The sequence below is a fragment of the Pogonomyrmex barbatus genome, unplaced genomic scaffold (assembly GCF_055798465.1).
Source record: "Pogonomyrmex barbatus isolate J1 unplaced genomic scaffold, ASM5579846v1 scaffold6, whole genome shotgun sequence".
In the NCBI taxonomy this organism is placed as follows: Eukaryota; Metazoa; Arthropoda; class Insecta; order Hymenoptera; family Formicidae; genus Pogonomyrmex; species Pogonomyrmex barbatus.
The window spans coordinates 6108303-6124408 of NW_028297160.1; the positions used below are offsets into that span (position 1 = coordinate 6108303).

At 32.3% G+C, this 16106-nt stretch overlaps 1 protein-coding gene across 2 annotated transcripts; it reads left to right on the top strand.

The window, feature by feature from the left end:
• Positions 1 to 1980: 1980 nt before the first annotated feature.
• Positions 1981 to 4980, top strand: LOC105422914 (eukaryotic translation initiation factor 4E type 3). Of its 2 annotated transcripts, XM_011632489.3 has the most exons (6): positions 1986 to 2176; positions 3567 to 3687; positions 3955 to 4062; positions 4203 to 4325; positions 4424 to 4523; positions 4609 to 4980. In XM_011632489.3, exons 1-6 carry the CDS (start codon positions 2028 to 2030, stop codon positions 4641 to 4643), a joined length of 636 nt encoding a protein of 211 aa, XP_011630791.2. In that variant the 5' UTR covers positions 1986 to 2027; the 3' UTR covers positions 4644 to 4980. The 2 variants fall into 2 exon arrangements, with proteins under 2 accessions (XP_088938375.1, XP_011630791.2); XM_089082249.1 differs by lacking the exon at positions 3955 to 4062 and having other exon boundaries at positions 1981 to 2176.
• The last annotated feature ends 11126 nt before the right edge of the window (positions 4981 to 16106 follow it).

The following is a 16106-nucleotide window of genomic DNA, read 5'->3' on the forward strand; positions in this document are numbered from 1 at the left end:
ATGGATTAAATTTCTAACTTAGAATTGTATATTTGTTAATTCCTTTTTTTAAATATTAATATTAAATATTATTAATATAGTTATGTCAAAAGAAGAAGAAAATATATTAACAAAATATATTTACAAATAAACTATTCTTTTTCTTTTTTTAGATATATACATACGTACGTATACGTTTATGATAATTTTTTTATCATACGTTCCAAATTTTAGTCAGATTATCGGAAAGGGAAGAACAAATGATGATTGATACTTTGATAATTATTTCTTCAAATATGCATTCAGCATCCGTCAATTAATGTTAATGACGAATCCAAAAAAATGTGAAAATCGATTTTTCTTTAATTATAAAATAATTTATTTATTATTAAAAATTTTTAATATTAACATTCAATCTTCCAAAACAAATTTGGCATAAAAAAATATGATTAACTTTATAATATATATTTATAATATATTGAAATTTTTTTAAATGCAAATTTCATGCAAAAATAAAAAAATTGAAAAAAATAATCTTTAGACGATTTACTTATTATTTGATTTGTAATGAAATAGCCATGTGGTGTACGAATGTATAGTAAGAGTGAAAATGAAAATAATATAGCCTGTTCACTCCCACGCATATTAAGCGCAACGTGTGTGTGAATTACATACAAGATTAATTTCTTCCTAAGATGGATTGACCTATCTGTCATTAACGAATGTTATTACTAATATTAGACATCGGCATGTGGTCTCTGTTAAGAGCGAAAATACAATGTAGAGGAATGAGGACTTTTTTACGTAAGAAAAGCGCCTCGTATGTCTTTGCGTAATGCACCGCGATGACAAACGATGACTCGCAAGGTATTTGTCAGTATTGTCAGTTAGCATTTTTTTTTCAATTTGTATATTATAATAAATATTGTCTTGCATAAAGTTTATCTGTGACGCAGACATGATAACAAATTGTTGAAATATTTAATTTAAGTAAGTAAAAGAAGAAATATGACAACCGATGATATTTTGGCGATTTGCATAAACTTTTGCTGGTGAATGCAAGAGTTTGCGATTTAAATCGATAAAAGGAGGGAAAAAATAAAAATAAAATGGAAATGAAATTGAAAAAGATATTACAATTCTTAACAATTTTTTATTAAGTACAACATTATTAGACATTTTATTTTACAATAATTATGATCAAATTTTGTAATGTTAAATATGATTTATATTAATTTATTATATATTTATTAGCACTAAACATCGGGAAGAGCGTTGATATTGCCGACCGTTCTGCGCTATTCGACATGAATATAATATTACATTTATATAAATGCAATAATTAATTTTACAATTTAAAATTATGTTATATTTTGTAATTGTACGCTGCATCGTATTATATATTTTTGCAAAAATTTATTTGTAGTTGAGAACAGTCGATAATATCGATTACACTCTTGAACTATCTGCGAGACCACGTGACAACCACGTGGTAATCATAAAAATTAATTCAAAATTAATAATACTTTTCGATGTTGCATTTTGAGTGTATTCAACATTAAATATGTTAAAAGATATTCTAGGGAATCTTTATAAACTTAGAAAAACTTTTTCTTTAACTTCAGACACAATATATACTTATCTTTCTAATAGCTCGTGAATAATTTTTATCTGTTAAAAATGAAGATATATTTTTTATCGATGTACCAGCACGTAGCCGATATTAAATCAATTACAGTTTCAAGGAAATTTGTGTCGACACAAGCGGACTATACATTTCACGTTCGATAAAAAAAACATTCAAAAATTCAAATATTTGAAGAAAAACGTTTCGACGAAGTTTCAAATTTGAAGAAGGTTTGGAGCACAGTGATCGAACGCTTCGCGGACACCCTATATTCTATCTCGTCCGTCGCTTATATCTGCCTTTTTCCCGTTCGACAAACGTCATCGGCTTTCGTCGTAGTCATCCACGGCGACGGCGGCGACAGCGGTGATCATCACATGATTTTTGACGTTGTAGCGCTGCTTGCACCGTCGTTTCGAACATGGCCGCGGCGCAATGCGAGACGAACGAGGGCACCTCGACGGACCTCTTGAAAACGCCGGTATTGTCGGACGAAGCCGTCAACGCGATCCGCAGGGATGAAGACTCCGGGATTCCGTTGCAGACGCCGTGGACTTTCTGGCTCGACAAGTGAGAATAAACTCAGTGATTTCCATTTTTTTAACATTCGCCGCGCGACGCATCTCGCTGGTGCATCCCGATCTTATTGTCGGCGCTCTTGTCAAACGTTGACAATGCGAATGTCGTTCGCGAGAAGTGCCGTCCAAGGATCACTCCAGTGACCAGTCACTTCCGATCTCCTTTTGTTTAAATAACTTCGCTTGCAATAAAAATACGCGATTGAAATGAATTTAATGTCTTCGTAAACGTACGTCATATTTTTGCCTCCGCAACCGCCATTGCGTCACCGAAGAAGAGTTCATTTGTGTATCATATCTCCTCTGTTCCTTTTAATGAAATATGACACATTCGTTATCATCGCTGTGTAAACCAAGGAAATATAAAACAAATATTTAATTATATATTTATACGAGATGTTCCAAGAATCTAATCAACCATGAAGAACATTGGGTTGAATAAATAATGTATTTAAATTCTTTTGTGATGATTGTGCACTTTTGCAAATTAAATATTTTACATATATTGTATCAATTGTTGTGACATAGGTAGATAATAATTACATAATAGTTTGTTGCACAGTGATTTGTTTCTACGTAAAATAAAATGTTAAGTTTCGTTCTTGATTTTAATTTGTGAAACTTAACGAATCTAAAAAATTTAAATGTATATGAATAATTTCATAGCTATATAATTGTTTGATAATATAACATTATGCTCTAATAATAGATTCTGGAAATGTTCGAAGGATATCGCAAAAGTAAATTATTTATATATTTTTCATATTTGAGACATACGCTACGTTATATAAAAATATATTGTATATGTCTTATTTTTTTATTTTCTTTAATATGAATTGAGACTGTATTTGAATGTATAGCAATCTGAGACATATATATAATAATGTATAATAAAGAAACATATATTTCTTTATTATACTGAAAATAGATTAGATATATTCCTTAGATAATAAGAAAACTTTAACGTGCAAACATTTTCTTACAGTTTTTATATATTACTTAATGTATATCTCGAATATAAGAGATAAATCGAATTTATTTTTATAAATATCTTTCGAATATTTTCAAAATCTATACACGTGATTAAGATTGTTTGAAATATTTTCTATTATTATACTGACATTGGATTTTATTCTTGGCATCTCAGTATTAGTAAAAATCAGTAAAAAATTATTAGTTTTATTTTACAGTTGATCTAATTTATTATTTTCATTTTAATTGTGATTCTTTGTCGTTTATTGAAGTTAGAAAGACGTAGATGAAAGATGAAAGATTCAAGATTGAAGTTGGAAAGACGTAGATGAAAGATGAAAGATTCAAGAACTATATTAATTTTTATCATAAACCTGTTGCTAATTTTAAAAAAATTGTTGAATCGATAGAGCCATCCCTGGTACGACTACCGAAGAGTATAAAAACAATCTGCAAAAGATTTATACCGTAAATACTGTCCAAACTTTCTGGGCAGTCTTCAACAACATACCAAATGCCGGAGATATGCAGGTAATAATAAAAATCTATACGCTAAACAAATTAATATATGTAATTTTACGGAACAACAAATATTTTTTTAGTGCAGAATACATTTTTTATGATTCATTAAAATGGGAAAAGTTATTAGAATTCGTTATATTTGTAATTGATACTAATTATGTTATTTTTTAGATAATTAGAAATATGCATTTAATTACATTATTTAATTATTTGCTCTTTACCACTTATCATTTATGTTTCACGTTAAGTTATTCGTTTAACTGTTCTTATCGCCAGGTTAGATACAGTTATCATTTAATGAGAGACGACAGATATCCTTTATGGGAAGACAAATTGAATCAAAAGGGTGGTACCTGGAGATTGAAGTGCCATAAATATGATACTGTAAATATTATTTATTTATTTATGTGGGCATCAATTTTTATTCAGATCAGTCTTATTATTTTATCTAAAATAAAATATTAATTTTTATATCGATATTTTTATATCAATATTTCTTTTCTGACAAGTATTTTATTTTTCAGGAACGTGTATGGAAAGAAGTAGTGCTTGCAGCTATCGGAGAACAGTTTGCAACAGACATAGCGCAAGACGATGAAATCTGCGGAATGACGGTATCCATTCGTGATCGGGAGGATCTCATTCAAGTACGTATGTTGTAAATCGAAGAATAGACGACAATGTTTAAAATCTAATCTAATTAAATGAATTTACAAATATATAATATGTTTGTTTATCTCTTCAGATTTGGAACGTAAACGCCGATCTAGTATCGAAAGCCACAGTTTTATCCAAAGTTCGTTCTCTGGTGCCTAATGTAAACTTCCTGGGAGAGTTTTATAAGCGTAAGTACTTTTTTTTGTCAACATTTTTTTCTATTAGAAAATTTATAGTACAAAATTTATAGAATAAAATGTTTATTTTTTTTAGCTCATAAATCCCATCACGCATATGGAAGACATTAAATATACAGTAACATTGTGATGAAGATGTTGAATTGTTAAATATATTATATGAGATTATGACAATAACGAACATTTATTTATGTTAACTATAAATAATGTTCGTATTATCGTAATATGAACAAAGTCTCTTCTGAAAAACTCGGCGCACAAAGAATATATCAAAGGAAGAGCATTGTCATTAGATATATATGTGTTTTAAAAGTTTGTTACTTGTGAATTTTGTTTAATGTGCGTTATTTGATGCCTTGTTTACATACTGGATTCGATATATTTTAAAATCGAATTGCTGTTGTAACCGTTTTACAAACGCGAAATATATTTTTATATTTACAATGTGTATTTGTTTATATTTCTCAATGCTATATATTTTTAAAACGCTATATATTTTTCTTTGCGTAGAATCTTCTTATAATCATATGTAGTTCACCACATATAAAAAAATACGATATGATAAGTTGATTAGGCTGAGTGGATTATTTACGGAATTTGCAGACAGTGATTTGTTTCATCACGCGCATTTTATGAGCGATAAACAACGCACCTACACGAGATAGAGATTTACGTAGGAAGGAAGAGGATGTCTGGCGCCTACCGCCTATTGTGTTATTGATTACGATTCATTATTCACCTTCGAAAATTTATTAATAACGCATCAAAAGTGATATTTAAAATTCTCGAGAAAATAATGCAAAATCACCTTACAAGATGATTACATGCATCTATTAGCACACATAGAAATTAAATTGATCCTGAATTTTATGAAGACCTCTAGAGAAAACGTGTTTGTGTATGCCAAAGACTACATTAGTAATCTTACCATGTAAGTTGCTTATCGTGTTCTACGAATGATTGTATTGATATTTGTTTTATTCTCGCATTAACAGTTTTTAATTTATAAAATAATAGCCAATGTAAATTTATAATTTATTTCTTCTTTTGAAAGTTCTAACAACTATTTATCTGAAAATTTTTAACAGTGAATCCATAAAATAAATTTAATTTGAAAACTATAATATGAATTAAATAAGACAGAAGAATAGGATAATTTTTTGTTTTATATGTTTAACAATATAAAGAAATCTTCATCTTCTCTCCAGAAATAAAAATAAAAAATTCGTCAATTGGACTGAATGTTATGAATTCGATAAATGCACGAAATTCCTTTAGATCAGAGGCCAATTAATATCATCCAGAAACTCTTTTGAACATTGAAAAACAAATTTGAATGTTTAATTAGTCCCTGTAGAAAGCTGGTAACATCACCCGACTACTTGGCGCCGAGTTAACATTTTACGATGTTTCCCTGACATTATTCACGTTTGACGTCAACGAGAGGCTACCTCGAAGATAAAACGCAAGTTTAGTCAAACAGCCAATATCTATTAGACTAGTTTTAAGTCAGACTTAATTATGTTCCCAATTTGCATTTTTCGACGTTTACGTCGAGTATCGACGGAGTGTCACGAAAAAACGTCATTGAGATTCGATCGTTCACACTGTTTACGTATTATTTTTACAATAATTAAATACATCGCACATTACGTAGTATTTCTTTTAATCAAGATAAGTTATCTCAGAAAAAATTAATACCGATTAAAGTTGAAGAAAGATTAATTACATACATCAACGTGTGCAAATAATGTTTATAAATGACGATACAATATTTACAAATGACGTTTACAAATGACGGTACAATATTTACAAATTACAATATTTACGAATGACGAGAAGAAACCTCGTGTCCGAGATAAATTTCATTTTGTGCGTATTAACACATTCGACATCTTAATATTTCTGTACTATTTAATTAGCAATATTAATTTTCCGAAATAGAAAGTTTGGCCGAAGAAGTAAAAGTTTTTCTTCCCTCTTAAAAAATATTGACTTAACGTTTCGAGTTTGCGTTCAGCCGGTCTGCAAATTTGGACTGCCGCACACACAGAACCGGAACTATTCCCAAATGGAAAAAAAAAGAAAAAGAAAAAGATGTTCATCTATCACGGTTAAACGGACCAAATCTTCTCTTTTGGTATGGCGAATAAATCACGGCGCATCGCAGAATCGTCGGCCTTGCACACGTCCTTGCCATTCGAAAGACACGTGTACACAACTGTGTGGGCGTATGAATATTATCCACGTTACGAATATCTCTTTTTTGAGAGACAGAGAGTGAGAGAGAGAGAGAGAGAGTGTGTGTGTGTGTGTGTGTGTGTGTGTGTGTGCGCGCGCGCGCGCGCGCGCGCGTGCGTGCGTGCGTGCGTGTGTGTGTGTGTGTGTGTGTGTGTGTGTGTGTGTGTGTGTGTGTGTGTGTGTGTGTGTGTGTGTGTGTGTGTGTGTGTGATATGACACCGATTTGGAGTTTTATTACTCCAGTGCGTAAAAGTTTCTCTCGCATCTGAGTCATCATCGACAATTATCTTCAAAACAGTTAGTTATTCTCATAAGAGAGTCGCAGCGCTCATAATCAATCCATCAGTAAGTCACTTCCTCCTATGAGTGAACTATTGTTATGCTTCGAGGATTTTTCTCATAAATTTAGGTATTATATAATCATAATTGAATTGCATAATTTAATTTTAATCTAAAGTTTCTTGCTTCCGTTTCTGGCAACCGCAATATAATTTTAAAAGCTTATATTGTGATTATATAGCAATATAAATATCACAAATTGTGTAATAAATTAATATCTTTCTTCATCAGAGTGCGGTCGGCTTTTCCTCCCGAAGGAATTTATAAAATAATAAGAATCAAATCCATCAATGCATCAACGGGCTCGAATATCCGACATATTTCAGCTTCGCAGAGAATAAAGAGATTACCGTCGGAATAGCAAAGAGTATAAGAAATGCTTCTGCTTATGCTTCGCGAACGCTCTACTATTTCTGTGTGCTGAAAGAAGAGGATCAGAAGAGGAGAATTAGTGGGAGTAAATTTTAAATCACCAACCGGATTAACGCCGCAATCGCCTCGGCACCACCAGACCAATCTAGCACGCGTCGCTCATTATAATTCAACTAACTGTCTGACCAGAACCGTCGGTCCAGGATCTTCTCTCGGGTAGAATGTTCAAAGATACGGGATTTCCTGATTACGGAATGGCGCCGCGCCGCGTGGGCCAAGTATGCATATACGTGACGCCACAGACGTACTGTTACTATATATGCCTTCGTGTGAAAAAATTTAATCGAAATTTCACGCACCCACGCGCGACCTATCGTTCGGGAAGTCAAAGGCCTTGCGGGGAATTTTGCTAAACGATAAAAAAAAGGGCCTTCCCTGGCGCGACGTTATTTATCGCATTTTCTTTTTATCTACGTTCCAATATATAAATTTATCGATGCACGCATATAAAACAGGATCTAAAAATGTCTATAAATGTCTATATTACACAAGATATTGGTTAACCGGATAGATATACCGGTCGATGTGCAAGCGTGTGAAAATTAATTTGTATATTTAAAAAAATGCTTGGAAAATGTATGTATCGCGATTTTCTTTTTTCTTATGCCTCTTTGTTTTTTTTTCGCGTTTATGGAATTTCCAATAAAAAAAATCTCTAATTACTGCCTCATTGTCGTATTGTTTTTTTTTTCATTTTTTTTTTTTTTTACTTCGTGTAATTATCACACAGGCATTGTTACGCGCCGTCGCGCGTGGAAATAAAGCGATTATTAAAGAACAAAACCGGCAGCACAGAATCGTCGCATTATCATGTCGAAAAATCATAAATATCGTTGGATCCTCGTCGAGAAATTCGACTTTTTGATAATTGCCAATAAATTAGTTTATCCTCATTTCGTAGAAGCGATAATTAATATGAGTAATCTGCGCTTTATATCGTGATTTACTTGACAATGCTCAGATACGGCCTTCAGAGACCGAGTGATTATGTTTTTGCGAACAAAATAAATACGTTCGCCACGGAATGTGCGGATCTTACTTCATACCCGCGCGGCTCGCCCGCTCGCCTCAATCCAATAAATTATTATTCCATTTCGATGTATCCATCTCGCGGAATTCCCTATCAGACTTTGCCAGTCATTAATCAGTCGTAACATTGTTCTCGTCACCGGTTTCTGCATTCCTCTGCATGATGATCACGATGACGACGACGTTGCCTCGTAAAACCTGTAATTTTGTAGGACGTCCTCGCCTTGTTATTTAATATTTGCGAATTACGGCCGTAATCACTGATTGATCATCAGCCATCGTCACTATTGACCATCCAGAACTCGCGTGCTCTTTGTTCTTATTTTTTTTTTTTTTTTTTGAACATTATTAGTCGAAGGTCAACCGGTAATGTGCCTGATAATTTCCGGCTCGTTTTCGCGAAGTCGTAACGCGATATTTTCTGCAAAACAGCTATATGGGCATTTCGATTATTATCATTATTATCATTATTATCTTCGTTGCCGTGGCCATCGTTATAGCTCGATGACCTAAAACGAGAGAATTACGCGAATTTCTGATCCATTCCTATGCACGATAATCCCTCTGAAAAAGATGAGAAATCCTGATCACCGAAACTGGAATTGTATCCCTGTTTCTTTTTTTTATTTTTATATGACTTATGTTAATGCGATGACTCGGATCCACATTTTGAACACGCCGTCATCGATCGATCGTTGGACTGAGAGAAGTGCGTATCCGGTAATGATTACATCGACCGGAACGCAGTTCTCCGCACGTGTTGCTTGCAAATTATCGAGACGCATGATGAAAAATTTGTTTGAGCTGTACAAGGAGAAAAACATTCTATTCGATTACACAAAAAATTCTACATTTTTCTTATAAATTTTATGGGAATTATCTAAAATTTAGAACTTATTTAATAAATAAAAAAATAACATGGATAAATATTGAATTTTTTATGTAAATAATTTAATTATTTTTACATAACAAGTAATTAATTAAATATAAAGTATTAAATAAGACAACTTTATAAATTATATTAATATATTATTTTATAAACATTTATATTATCTTTATGTTACTTTATAATATTTAAATTTTTTTCTGAATCAAGTGCTGTTTAATTAAACTGTCTATGCAGTGAATATGTAAAATTAAACGTTGAATGTTATATATGTATAATGAAATATCATATTTTCATTTTTTAAAATTTTACATTATGCAATGTGGTAAAAAGGAAAATCGAAAAACAGGAAATGATTTTCAATTCCCTTTTTGAACCACTTCCGCTTTCTCGCCCTTCTGCATTCCGTTGCAATCGATGGGCACGAGAATCATTGTTGCGCGAAACGATCCACGCTACAAATCCCTAATGCGTCGAATAGATACTCGATTACTACGGTTAAATTTGAGTGATGTAACTGCAGTGGTCAGTCTGATCCAGATGTCGAAACTACTAGTTATCGGGCACATTACCGGTTTGTGGTGAGCTTAAGGTTTTTGACACTTCGTAACTGGGAAGGAAGTAAATCTGCGCGAAAAAATAAAAATAGAGAATACGCTCTCTCGAAACTACCTTTTCTTTTCCAAAAAAGTCGAATTAAAAAATTAAAATATTCCTATATTCGTGACAGCGAGTTTGTTCTTCTATAATTTACAATATTACAAAATAAATTTCAAAATAAATTTGCGTTTATTTCAATTCCAAATTTTATACCAAATAAACAACATGGATTTTTTATATATTTTACTTTTCAAAGGTAGATTTAGTTCTACTCTGATATATTCAGTTAGTTAATGCTATCGAAGAAGCTAAAACTTACGTACGAATCAATTCCGTGACTATCGAACTCTCGAACTACGTTGAGAAAGATAACGATTAGGCGCTAATTCACTTCCGGCAAAAAAGTTATGCATAAATTGATACTAATTTTAATCAGGTACACGCAGTACAATTGCGAGATGATTTGAATCCATATTTTCAAGAAAATAATTTGTAATATTAAATTAAAATTATTTAATCATATTATTAACAATTTTTTAGATATCGTGGTTTTGTACATATTGCTATATGAGTACAAATTATGTATTATTTAACTTATTATTATATTTTTTTGAGTTAAATCAAATTAAAAATTTTATTTTCTAGATTGAAGTGAATCATACAAAGATTTAAAGATTATGATACATTTTTTTTATTACACTACTGAAATTTACAGAAATTAATCAAAAAGATTACATAAGTGAAATTATCTCGAAATCTATTAAAAAAATTCTATAAGTATACTTAGGAACGTTGATAGATCATAGATTGTATTAGAATTTCTATTTCTTCCTATTCAATTTTTTATATATCTTTTTTATATATCTTCGTATATTTATCTTTCCACGAATTCTTCATCATATTCTCATCTCATCATGATCTCTCTAAAATATCATCTTTCCGCAATGCACATTATAAACAAATGCGGTTTAAGTTACATGCGCCGGTGCATTATACCCTCGCAATGATGAAACACAGATTTATTGGTACAGGATCGTATAACTTCCGGTTGCCACGAGTTGCGTCCGTGTTACGCGCAATCACAGAAAATAAAATTTACTACCGAGACGTGTGAAATATATTTACGTAAGAAACCGCAGAATCTTCCTATCGATTCTGCCATTATGTAATTGATATCATATAAGCTGCCGGCAGATGCTTTCCCCGGGCGTGAGACAATACCTTTGAAAAAATGCAAGACGAATATATAAAACGAATATATAATATATATATATAAAACTCGTGAATTCATTTTCGATGACTTTCTGTCTGGCTGATCTAAAAATAGGTTTTCATTACTTAAGAATTGAAGATTGAATTAATTAATTAAAGTCATTTGTATTATAATTATCACGTAATTATCGCTACATTGAGGTTTTCTTCCTTAAAAAGCTATTATAAGACGATTAATGCATGTGAAAATCTACGCATCATATCTGTTAATATTTATTCTTTATTCTCTTGGCAACAGACTCCGTAGATGTAATCTCAAATAAAATCGTGGAGAACTGAGGGATGAAAAAGAAGTAGATGTTATCTGGCATCGCGTCGCTACAAGATTAATTTATTTTGGAACAAATTTTAATGAGAAATGTAAGAGAAATAGATTTTAATGAGAAATATTCCCTAGCAACGAAATTAATATAATATGAATTGCAAAAAGTTCTTACAGTTTGCATGAAGTCAGAAGATGTGTATTTTGTTATATTTCGATTATAATTGGTATGATTGGTTTGCAAGTAAACAATCTTTATAATTACAAAAAGTCGCGATTAAATATTTTAGTAGCAGAAGCTATTAGTAATTACAGAATTATTGCAAATTAAATTTGTTTTAATAAAAAATTTTTATTTCAAATTTGATCAAGAAACATATTCTTGAAATTGATATATTATAAATTTGCATATTATAAATTTTTAGAATTTTATTAAAGCGCACATACTTTAGTTTATTTTCAAAAAATTAAATTAAAGAATATAATTTATTGTATATTATCTATTTTTTTTACCTTATATTTGTCTCACTTCTTATTTTCAATTAATTATTTAAAAAATACAAATCCTCAACGTTTGTGAACAAATTGTTGAAAAAAATCGATGAATAGTCTAAAGAATTTCCAGTAGAAAATATCGTATACTCTTGGAGCATTCTACGAAGTTATAAATTGATAATTTTCACGTAATTGCGAGAAAAGAGAGAAATAATTTCCAATTGCGGATTATTCGCCACCGTAACAAATATGGATGGGTACTACGTTTCCAAGCCGTGCATTTAGATTGTGTCATTCTGCTTTCCAATTCAATTAACCGTGCGCGAGCCGACCTCGATGTGGTTACGTACGAGCGCGTCATCCTTTCGATCGTTCAACACCATCGGCATGGAAGGATATCCGTCGTGGTGACCGAGGAGTGCGTTAATTTTTACACCTTACCTGGTTAAACGCTTCAGGAATACACCTCAGGAGGTCAAGGGACACCGGTGACGACGCGCGTTAATTGGTCGATTCCCGATCAACCAAGTTTCGCAGCCGAGCGACGACGGCATCCTGCGCGATTTCCAATCCGTCATTGCCTTCAACCGAAGCCTTGCTTTGTTGCGTTTATTCATTTCTCTTTCAAATTTTTTATTTTTTCCATACTTTATTAAAGCTTTCAAGATCGAAGAAAAAGATGAATCCCTGAATGTGCGCCGTCTACTCTGTTACGTTCGTTTAATTGCAAGGAGATAGGATTTATCCTAGAAATATAATTAGAGACACGGCCAATTCAATTCAATTCAAATTTCACGGTGCGTGCGATGGTAACAGAATACCTTCATCAGTTTCCAGACGATTTGAATCCCATGATGATTTCATCGCGATGATACTCCCCTTACCAATTAAAGAGCAGTTACGTGCAAAAGCGAATTAATCCCGTCTCTTGTTACACAATAAATTTATTAGTTGCGCATAAAATGCATACATAAAATGCGAGATATGTAAAGTAGAAGCCATAAGCGCGACATAGCCTACTACCGTTTTACAGGGTGAGACTTGACTACCTTGAATATTAGTGTTATTAGTACACCGGTACAAATGTTTTGCCAGCTGTCGCAAATCTATCCTGCGCTATATTTTTCTATATTTTTTATGTGGCAGTACATAATATAATTTTTTTTATCTCTATATTACTATGATATTTTATTTCACTGTTCTGTTTATCTTTTATTAGCTATTAAATGATTATTAAAACAAACATTATACATATTAGATATATTTAATTTACTCAGGCATGTTAATTTATTGACAGCAGAAACATTTCATTTTTTAAGTAAAAATTCCGTCAATGGAATGATACTATTTGAATAAATGTTAGCTATTTATTATCTAATGATCTTACATGATTTTATTATCTTATATGACACAAAGGCACATGTATTTATTCTTTGATTTTCAACAAAGATAAGATTTTCAATCTTATTAATAATTATTTAGCATTAAAATTCACAATATTGATATAATTAGATAGAAATTTGTATCATTCTTCTAACAAAATTGTGCAAAGGAATGATACTATTTGAATGAAAATTTTTTATATTACTACCTAATGGTCCTACAGATTTTATGTGACACAAAGACATATTTATTCTTTGATTTTTAACAAAAAAAGATCAATCTTGTTAATAATTATTTATCATTAAAACCCATAATATTGATACAATTAGAAATTTATATTATTCCTCTAACAAAATGCAAAGAGGGAATCGTTGAGTTCGGGTTTCCTTAAAATCCGCGATTATAAACGCGACGCAAAGCTTCGACGCAGTTAAACAGGTTGATGAAATTACCGATCTGAAAGATTATTGAGAACGGCACCCGCGTTGCGGTAAAAGCAGACGGCACATTCGCACCGCATAACTGCACGTATAATGAGAGGTGTGTTATCCCGGCACATGCGAGGTGGTACGCAGAATACGCACGTGAGCACGCTCGAGCGGCAACGTTTGCCGTTCTCACGTTGGTCATCGCCACGGAAAAGCATCGCAATGCTATTGTTCGATTTGCTACGCGTGAAGTTTCCCGCGTAGCAAATCGAACACATTCCGCGAGCGTGGAAACCGCAAAGCGCGGCGTGGAATGTTTGTTCGATCGTCGAAAAAAAGTAACCATATCCCGTTTCCATCCTAAAATGGAACAATCGCATATTCGCGATGGAAGATCTTAAAAATCGATTTTTCTAATCCTGAAGATTATATAATCGATCTTCAGAAATAAATCTCCTTAATTAGAGGTAGCGAGTAACTACACAGTTACGAAACTAATTGTAAGGGAAAAGTCTCACAGTTTCCCCAAATAAATTTCTTGCCTTCGAAAAATTAACATTTAATGGAAATTGTTTTCCAATGTTGCGTAATAATCAGAATTGCTTTTCGCGCACGATATCTGCGATATCTCGAGGCGATCTCGACTGTCCGAATCGTTCCGCGTATAAGTTATCCGGACGATGTCTGTATGGTGTCCGCCGGTCGTTCGCACGGAAAGGGACGAATGTGAAAGTGAAATTGGGAAATGATGTACAAATTTTATTCTCGTATGCCATGGGCGCACGGTGAATAAATAACACAACGGGTGTTATGTCTGTACCGCGCTGTTACGAATTACGCATTGCCTGTCCTGTCCTGTCCGCAAGCCTTCCTGGCGGACCAACATTGATACGCTCGCACACGGGCGACACAATCGGTGTCGCTCTTAATTGATACTCCTCTCACGCGTTTATTTGATCGTGCTCGATGTAATACCCGTTCGCGCGATCAAATTACCGCAATGCGTACTCATATCATACACTTGTTTTTTATCTCCAAATATCGCAAGTAAAAAGGAATTTTCGCAGCAAGATTATAAGGTTATTTCCTCAGATTCCTGTAAGATTTTACTTCTATATATACAATACGAGAGCGGCTATTTGTAACATAATTATTTATTTGATGATATAAGGAAGCTTATTCTTTTCATAATAAAATTGAAATTTTATTCGAAAGCTTATTTTTATAGATGCATATTTTCTTCTAAAATTAATTTAAAGCAAAGTAGCTCATTCTTAACAAAAATGCAATGTGGTAGCAAAAGTATTATTTTATGACAAAATTCGTTATGGGTAACTAATTTGTGAAAAAATAACTTCTATTTTAATTTGCATTAAGATATTTAATTTTAACCAAATTTTTGCATAAAACGGTGATTCTCACAAAGCTCAAAAATTTATTTTATGTAAAAAAACAAATTGTGGAATTTGTGGTCATCATCCCAAACAAATATATTTATACTTTACTAAAGAATTGAACGAGATCTACTTGTTTTATTGCTGTCATAAATTTTTCTTGTTTATACTCAATTTTTATGCACTCACAAAATCTATCAAAGACCATCCACTAATAGAAGGCCGATAGTTTATCTTTAATTTATCTTTAGTAATTTATATTAATTTTTCCGTTGACACCTTTCCTTTTTTTTTAAGCTCGAGCATATGTTTTATTTTAATTTACGAGTCACGTGATAGCCAAGGGTTAAATGAAGTCGATTAAACCTTGGCCGGTTTATCTTTCTGAAGTAACACACTGCAAGTCGTTAACAATGTACGTGCGATACGTTTTATTAGATTTACTAAAAATTCCCACATCGCGCACGCGATGACGCAAAGGCATTCGACGATTGTAAAACTATTGTGGAAATAACTTTTAGAACTTCATCGAGTAGAATCAGACAGACTCGGAGGAAAAAGAATCGCCCTTAGGGTTCCGGTTAAATCACAGGGTACGTGATCTAAGGATGATGAAGCAGAAGAACCGGACAGGCAAGATCGAGCCCCTTTTCAAACATGTTTTCTAGCCGCCGCTTCTTTATATATAGATAAATAAAATTACATAAAACTAAATAAAATTACTTAACGCGATCGATTGATAAATTCCAAGTAATCTTCAACTTTTCGAAAAGCATCTAATAATATTTCTCCGATTTTTTGAATCATTGTCAT

Excerpts from the sequence above, each read along its gene's own strand:
- LOC105422914 (XM_011632489.3), top strand. The coding sequence starts at position 2,028 with ATGGCCGCGGCGCAATGCGAGACGAACGAGGGCACCTCGACGGACCTC. Across the intron at positions 3,688-3,954 it reads CAAATGCCGGAGATATGCAG|GTTAGATACAGTTATCATTT; the intron begins GTAATAATAAAA and ends TCTTATCGCCAG. Across the intron at positions 4,063-4,202 it reads AGTGCCATAAATATGATACT|GAACGTGTATGGAAAGAAGT; the intron begins GTAAATATTATT and ends TTTATTTTTCAG.